Source organism: Pinus tabuliformis, chromosome 6, assembly GCF_031772625.1.
Source record: "Pinus tabuliformis cultivar Carrire ecotype Pingquan chromosome 6, CPIR1, whole genome shotgun sequence".
NCBI lineage: Eukaryota > Viridiplantae > Streptophyta > Pinopsida > Pinales > Pinaceae > Pinus > Pinus tabuliformis.
In genome coordinates, this window is record NC_142292.1 from 1,509,540,448 (window position 1) to 1,509,548,767 (window position 8,320).

The 8,320-nt window shown below is 38.9% G+C and overlaps 1 protein-coding gene across 1 annotated transcript; it reads left to right on the forward strand.

The window, feature by feature from the left end:
* Positions 1-7,088: 7,088 nt before the first annotated feature.
* Positions 7,089-7,775, forward strand: LOC149264385 (uncharacterized). Its single transcript, XM_089398687.1, has one exon. It carries the CDS (start codon positions 7,089-7,091, stop codon positions 7,773-7,775), a length of 687 nt encoding a protein of 228 aa, XP_089254813.1.
* Positions 7,776-8,320: the final 545 nt, after the last annotated feature.

The following is an 8,320-nucleotide window of genomic DNA, read 5'->3' on the forward strand; positions in this document are numbered from 1 at the left end:
GCTTTAGCAATGACCCTATTTTAGCATCTCAAGCATGTGTGCTTGCATTAACTATATTTATTATAGTGGCAAGTTACAAAGAAAGATGATCCTCAAAGTTTTGAGGATGATCCTGGAAGCATAATGGAAATAATGGGTGCAACTATGATGGAAGCGATTATGAAAATGATATATGTGTATTTAGTTAAGTTACCTCTCATATAATAAGTCTTGGATATCAAGTAAATATTCAAATCTCAAGTACAAATTAGGCAGCAAATTAGATTATCAGAGAGAAACAAAGAGAATCCAAGTTGGGTTTCTAAGTTTAATGTTGAATCTAGTTGCAAAGATTGAAGGGAAATAAAGAGGATCTTGAAACACATCAAAGGGACAATAAAAAAATGGATTTACATACAAGCATTTTGAAGTTTACAAATTGGCTAGTTTTATGAACTTTTGATTGGGTAGGTTTTATGGGAAATATGGAGACCACCTCAAGATATTATTTTGACCTTCATTCAATATTGATTGCTTGTATTTCAAAAGAGTTGTATGTGGTTTTTATTTGAACATTGTGGACTTGAAATATTGTAGACTTCAACTAGCCATAGAAAAGTTGAGATTAAGATGGTCTTGAGGATTTCTCACAACAATGTGATAGATTTGCACCAATGTTTTGTGATAGCAAGAGTATCATTCATTTGACCAAGGACCCAATGTTTCATAACAAGACAATTAGATTGAGGTTATGTTGAGTTTTTTAGCTTAGAAGGTACTTCTAGTCTTGTGTCTTGACTAGAAGGGCCTTGATTTGTCTCTTTAGGAGCTTTCATGCGACATGCACATATAGTGTGCAAATGAGCTGCATGCATGCTAATGTGTTGCATGTGACATGCATGAGATGTGCATGTAAAGCAAACTAAATTTATGACTTGTACTTTAGTTAAAGTAGAGGAAGCTAAATATAGGATAGTTAATAAAAGTAAATTCACTTATCTTCAATTAACTTGACGAGCTCATTTTGGTCGTCGATCTTAGCTTAGGAAAGTTATAAATTGAGCCTAAAGTGAGGAGTTAAGACACAATAGCAGCACAAGATTAAGAAAGGTTTCTCAGTGAGTGTGTGTTGGGTCCAAGAGAGTGCAGAGAGGCTAGTGATCAGTTTTTTAATTTGTATTTTCTTAGTTGGGCCATTATCCTAGGACAAGAGCCCAAGTAAGTTATGTGATTAATTTATTAATGTATAATTGTTGATTGGGCAAAAAATTGTAGATCGAGTAATTTTGCTTCCACTAAATATTTTTGGTTAGGAACTTAGTTGTGTATTCATTCAATTAATGATTGTTGAGAATTGATTACCAAATGTTGGGTTCAGGAAATTCTAACATGTCATTAGAGCCCCAAATTTGAATCGATCTTGAAATTACAAAGGTTGGGTTCGTGTCAGATCGCCAAAGCTAGGTTGATTGGGATCATATGAACTGGAATTTTTTTTAAGGGCTAAGATGAATTTTCTTTCTTTACGGGAATGTTTTTTGAGTTAAGGAAAAAAAATACAATTAAAAAAAAAAGAGAAAAAGAAAAAAACGGGGAGTGCATATTTTTTTTTAAAGAAAAAAAAAAGGCTTGAAAATAAAAAATAAAATAAAAAAGGTTGGGCGACCATAATGGGTGGCTGACAACCCACCAGCCCCTGGGGGCAGCCGACAGGTCATCCCACAACACATCCCCACTAACGTTCAAAATTGAACCCTTCTGAGCCCTTCCTTAGGCTCCTGACCCTTCCTAGAAGGGCTAAAATGAATTTACACTTCGAAAAAAATTAAAATATCAAAATCACTTGTCACTTACAAAGGTTAGATTAAATTTCTATATTTCAAAAGAAGGGAAATATTTTTAATAACTCGTCAATACTTTTTTAAGTTTACGAGAATTTCGAGTTTCGTCCAATGCATAAATCACTCCAACTAATGACAATTTCATAGAAGAGACCAGTCAAAGTCCATATGACCTCATACGATCTAATAGTTATGTCATTATTTGGGGACATTTCCCTGAGGCCCCCAACTTATGCCAACGTGATGTAACCTCCAACAATAAGACATGCAATAGTCATGGTACTTTACACCTAACAAAGGGCGATGGACCACATTGAATACTTATTCATCAACCCTATGTGTGCTCTTTCTCCTCCTTGATTATCCTTGAGCGCTCTTTCACTGCATCCATTTTTTCCATTTTCATTTGAATTTCAATCCATCATCCACATAAGGAAAGTTATCGTTCGACGCTAGAATATAAACTATTCTTCATTATCCTCCTCATATCTTCATTAGCATTTGGTTTTTCATTCTAGATGGATTCTTTAATGCAACACTCCTTGAAGTAATGGCATCCTTCATGGTCACATAATGTAACCTGGGCACCATAGAATCCACACCCAGGAAATCAACATTGTGGCTAGATATCCTGAATGCAACTGCTTGCCATCCTTCCATCCTAGACATGAGTGTTGGAGTTGTTTTCTACATTGTTAATGGTGGGAATTTTTGTTTTTTCGTAATTATATTAATATACCAACTATGAAAATAATATCTATCTTATACCAAGGGTATTGGACTCTACAACTATACCACTCTCATTCAAACCCTTGCTTCTTTTGCTTCGTTGCTTAAATCCATACAAATTTTGTTGTCCAAGTACCATTTTTCATGAAGTGTTTGTTCTCTGTCATAAAGCTACAAGTTTCCTTCGTGTTACAGAACATAATTCAACAAAGCAATGAATAACCTATCAAGAAATTTATAGTAAAATCCTATGGCATCTTGCTAAGGTTGAATTTTGCCTATCTCAATCTTGCTAAGGGATTTTTAATTTATGTATTTACTTATTTTATTGTTTTTATTTATTTAATAGGTGTAAATCTTGAAAAATGTCTCCTATTGGTTGTCCTAAAAAGGATAAAAGACAATTGTCAATTGTTGAATCATTTGGCCTTGCACAACATTCTAATCAACCATGTAATATTCAAAATGAAGTCGATGTTCATCTACATGAATATGATGAATCAAATAGTGTAGACCTTGTTGAAAGAGAAAACCCATAAAAAAAATGCAAAATAATATTCAAATCTAAATGAAATACAAGATTTCCATGGACTTATGTTGTAAAATATTATAATGGTAATGAAAGGATAAAATTTTCTTGATGTGTTAAATTTAAAAGTGAGAATCCATTTGCAAAGGAACGAACCACCACTCTTCAAGTTTGTGGTCTAAGTGGCCATGCAAAATCAAAATCTCATAATTTCTTTTTACAACTTTTGGAGGGAAAAAGCAAGCGAAACAATATTCCAATCACTAAACATGTAGAACTAACCGTAGATGCTGAGAAGGAGAGAATTGTATCAGTAATTGAAAACATGTATTTTGTTGTTATACATGATTTAACTTTAGAAATGTATAAGTCAATATGTGACTTGAATAGGTATAAATGCACTCCACATGTACTTCTAACAGATGAATATTATACATACACAAATACCACACCAAGAAAATAGTTTCTTCGAGTTGCTAAAGAGGTGTATTGGAACAAACTAAAATAGGAGATTTTACATAGACCATTTTACTCAATTTTAGTTGATGAAAGTATTGATCAAATTATGGAACACCAATTGATTGTTTATATTACATATTTGACAAATAGAGGAAGAGGTCAATATTTAACAAAGTTTATACGTGTGCTTCAAATAAAGGATGGAATAGATCAATGTATGTATGATCTAGTGAGAACTCTTTTAGCATAAATGTATTTATATTTGATGAAGTTTGTTGGTTTTGGTTCAGATGGTGCATCATCCTTGAGGGGTATTCATGAAAGTTTCTCTTATAAGCTTTATATGCTCCTCATTTATTAGTTATCCATTGCATACCTCATAGGGAAGCATTAACAACCAATGAAGCTTCCTCTCATTTTCCAGAGTTGTAATATATTAACAAATTTGGAAACAAAGTTTATTCATGGCTTGGGAAATCAATTAAAAGACATGGAACATTGAGATAACTAATGTATACATTGCGAAGTTTTGATGAAGTGGATGCGATCCCCAAGGTAGATTGCAAGATTTTGGATGGTTTTTGGAGGCCGAAGGAGAGCTTAGGATGATGCCAGGGTAGGCGAAGGCGCGGCCGCCCAGGCCGAGGGCTTAGAACCTCGCAGTCAGGGGAAGGTAATGATACGAGAAGATGTCAGTATGATCAGAGGCAACGTGGAAGCGAGCGGAATGATCGATAGAAGGGAGGCGCAACACAGACAGCTGGGGGTATTTTTTAATAGGTTTTTTCGGTGGAAAAGGGTTTTCCAAGCAAAAGAGTTGAAACCCATGTGCTGGCACCCCACCTGGAAGTCACTAACTGTTACGTTTAGCGAGGAACAAGCCGCTGGCGGTTTCTAGGGTTTGTCTGCAAGTCTTAATCATGGTTAAACAGTGGGAGGCCCTTGACCTTGAACCAGCGCCGGAGGATATTCTATCTGTATGGGGGAAGGACCTAACGGCACAAAATGTGGAATGGTACTTCGGGGCTGTAGGCAGCCATGGGAGTGTGAAACACTCCGCGGAAGAAACAGGCGTTAACAAATGCTCTAAAGGTCCGCTGGAAGGGAGACTCGATCAGGCGATTCAATGCAATTTCGACGCAAAGGGTCCTCAGGAGGTGAGTTTTCAGAATGAACCCAGTCAATTCGTATTTCCTCAGTTAATTCAAGGAAGGGAAGGGAAGGGATCGGCCTCGGGTCCAATCCTTTCAGGAGGTCTTGAAGATATTGTAAATTTTGGGTCGGTCTGAGGGATCCGAACCAGTGTGGAAAACGAACGAGGACCGGCAATCATCAGATCCGTCAATGCCGAAAACCTGGTAAACCCTAGTCGGATCTCAGCTGTGGTTGTTTCTGAACCCGGAGGGCATGTGGAACCGAGGTCCAGTTTCAATAGCTCTAGCAATGAGAGGCAATAAGTGGTGTTTGACTCCATAGGCGTGATAGGGAAAGATTCAGGAAGCGAAGCAGTACCAGAAAATAGCACCCAGAGGAATCCCTCAGAAAAGCAAGAAGGGATACCCCAGAATGTCGTAAATACCCAAACCAGGGAGGAGGGTTTTGTGGTAAAAAAGTCAGGGGAAAAAAGGAAAAAACCGAAACCCATCAAGAAGAAGGATTTCAAAGATAATTTAGTGCTGGGAATGGATGTGCAGGTGGATGAGGCACTAGAAGTGGCTGAATGCACCCTGGTTGGAAGAGCGAGGGGAAAGAAACATTCAACCCAATTCATTAAAAAATGGGGAGAGCAGATATGGCAGACGGATCTAGTTAAAAACTTCAAGGTCGCGGCTTTGGCAAAAGGATGGTTCAGGGTGAGATTCGAGAATAAAGAAGCGGCGGACTGGGTAATGGAGAGAAATTGGGCATTCGGCAATTTTCCAATATTATTCAAGAGATGGAGCCCAATGTTTGATGCTTTGCATGAAAGAACAGATGTCTTTCCAGTTTGGGTACGTGCTCCAGGTTTGCCCTCTTTCCTCTGGGTGGAATCGGTATTTAAGTCTATAGGGAACAAGTTAGGCACCTTTCTGGAGGCGGATATGTCGTTTCTTCAAACCCAAAACATGGCGATAGCCCGGATACTGGTAAATCTAAACCCCAGGGGAGGTCTTGCGGAGAAGATAAACATCCAGTACAGAGAATACGTTTTCGAGCAGATCCTTGACTATGAGCATCTTCCTTTCAGATGCCATAGATGTCACGTTTATGGACACCTAGCAAGAGACTGCCCCCTGGGAAAACGTCGAAGAAGGAACCAGAAATCGATGGAAGGAGAGGGCATGGAAGCAGATCAGGCTCGGTATGTACAGGAAGTGGAAATACAAGAGAATATGGTGGCGAAGACAATGGAGGTGGACAATCATCAGGGGGAGAAGGAATTAGAGCAGGCCCCAGACAGCTCTCCAGTCAGGAAGGGAATGACTGGAACAGGGCTCGATAATGAAGGACTGACTGGAACGGAGCCCGTCAATGGAAACCCGAACCAGGAGCCTATCAAAGAAATATTAGCATCCACAAGTACAACTCCTATTGAAGATTTTTCGGGTATGAGACTAGACTCAAGTAACCCATCTTTAACTCTTTCTGAAACTAAAGATGATTGCTTGATTACTAGTTTGAAAAATAAAAAATGCACGCTTGATGAACAAATTCATGTTGAAAAATTTGTGGAAAATATCACGGCTGTTATCCCTTCCATTGATCTGAACTGTGATGATGATCCGACTGAGGAAGCTAAACCTGTTTTGGCCTCCCTTACTTGTCATTATAATTTGCGGTCTTTAGATAAAAAGCCTGAGCGACTAGGATCGATTGGTGGAATAGGCCGAACTTCCCCTCAAAAAAGGAAAGTGAGGGGTAGGAAATCGCTCTTATCTAAAGCTCAGGTTAGAGCAAAGTTTGATGTGGCAGATGGGAAACAAATGTCAATACATGGGGCACTTAGAGTTGTGAACCCCCAAGAGACAGTAATCAAAGGATCTTGTTGTCCTGGAACTGCAGAGGGCTAGCCAGTAAGCCCAAAAAACTGGCTTTAAAGGAGTTGGTCTTGAGTTCGAAACCGGATTTTATACTTCTACAAGAAACCCTAGGTAAAAGTATAGAAGTAGAAATAGCTCTTATGTCTCTACTCACGGGGTGGCGGTTCTCAGCATTGGGTTCAGTCGGCCACTCGGGAGGCTTGGCTATTGGATATAGAGAAGGAAGAGTGAGAATCTTAAACCAATGGGGCTTGGAGCATGCAATGGGAACAGAGATACAATCACCAGATTTTGATTTTCCTCTTACAATCTTAAATATCTATGGGACCTGTCAGGGAAGGATGGATTTCTGGAACGACCTTCTGTCAAAAGATATGATGGGAAGCAGCAACATGGTTTTGGGTGGAGACTTGAACTTCTCAATAGGGAGTGCCGAGACCTGGGGACCTGCGGCAAGAGAGGACCATCTTTCAGACTTTTTTTCTGAACGCCATAACCACACATAACCTAATAGACGTAAATCTTATTAAAATGAAACCCACTTGGAGGAATCGAAGAGTGGGAGAAGCCAGAATTGCTAAGAGACTGGATCAGTTTCTTTTAAGTGAAAATCTGACTACCAGTATTCCTATGTTTCGGCAATGGGTGGGAGAGGGGGGAAATTCGGACCATTTCCCAATCTTTCTAGAGTTATCCAAGCTTCCTAGGAAACCAGCAGCGCCTTTTAAATTCAATGCAACATGGTTGCAAGAGGAATCCTATGAAAAGTTGTTCATTGAAACATGGAATCATCCAGATGGAAGCTCCCAGGAAGGGAAAGATTTTCAGTTCATGGAAAATTTAAAAAATCTAAAGAAAGCAACTATCGAATGGGCAAAGACAAGGAGGGAGAGACAGAAAGAGGAATTAGCCCAAATCAATGAAGAGCTCCAAAGGATGGAATGTACGGAGACAGATGGCTACGAATCACAAGAGTCAAAAGAGAAAATATTACTGCTTGAAAAACAGAGGGATCAAATTCTTCTGGCAAGAGAAGAGGAATGGAGGCTAAAGAGTAGGGCAATATGGCTGAAGGCTGGGGATGAAAATACGAAGTTCTTTCACAACTATGCAAAAGGGCGAAAAAATGCAAATACAATATGGAAACTAATAAACGAGGAGGGCGAAGAGGCAAACACTTTCGAGGAACTTTCTCTTCTGGGGAGAAATCATTTTTAGAACCTGTTTGCGGATCAAGGGGAAATTACATTCGCAGAAATAATCAGGACTGCCCAAAGTTTCCCTAGATATGTAGAGCAGGAGGAAGCAGAGAGTTTAATGAATGAAGTTATAAAGGAGGAAGTTGAATGTGTTATCAAATCAATGGCAAAAGACAAGAGTCCAAGCCCGGATGGGTGGACCATAGAGCTCTTCCAACATTTCTTTGAACAGATTGGGACATAATTAACAGAGGTAGTGGAAGAGTCTAGGAAAAGAGGAGAGGTATACAGTCCATTTAACGCAACCTTCATATCACTTATTCCGAAGAAGGAAACTCCGGACACTTTTGAAGACTACAGGCCCATATCCATATGCAACTGTATTTACAAAATCATTGCCAAAGTGATCGCAGTAAGAATAAAACCAATTCTATCAAGATGTATCACAAATGAGCAGTTTGATTTTTTAGATGGTCGTCAGATCCATGAAGCTATAGGAGTGGCACAGGAAACTATTCACAGTGTTAAGCAGATGAAAAGGAAGGAAGCAGTGATAAAAATTGA

Coding starts and splice junctions, on each gene's coding strand:
- LOC149264385 (XM_089398687.1), top strand. CDS start 7,089: ATGAAACCCACTTGGAGGAATCGAAGAGTGGGAGAAGCCAGAATTGCT.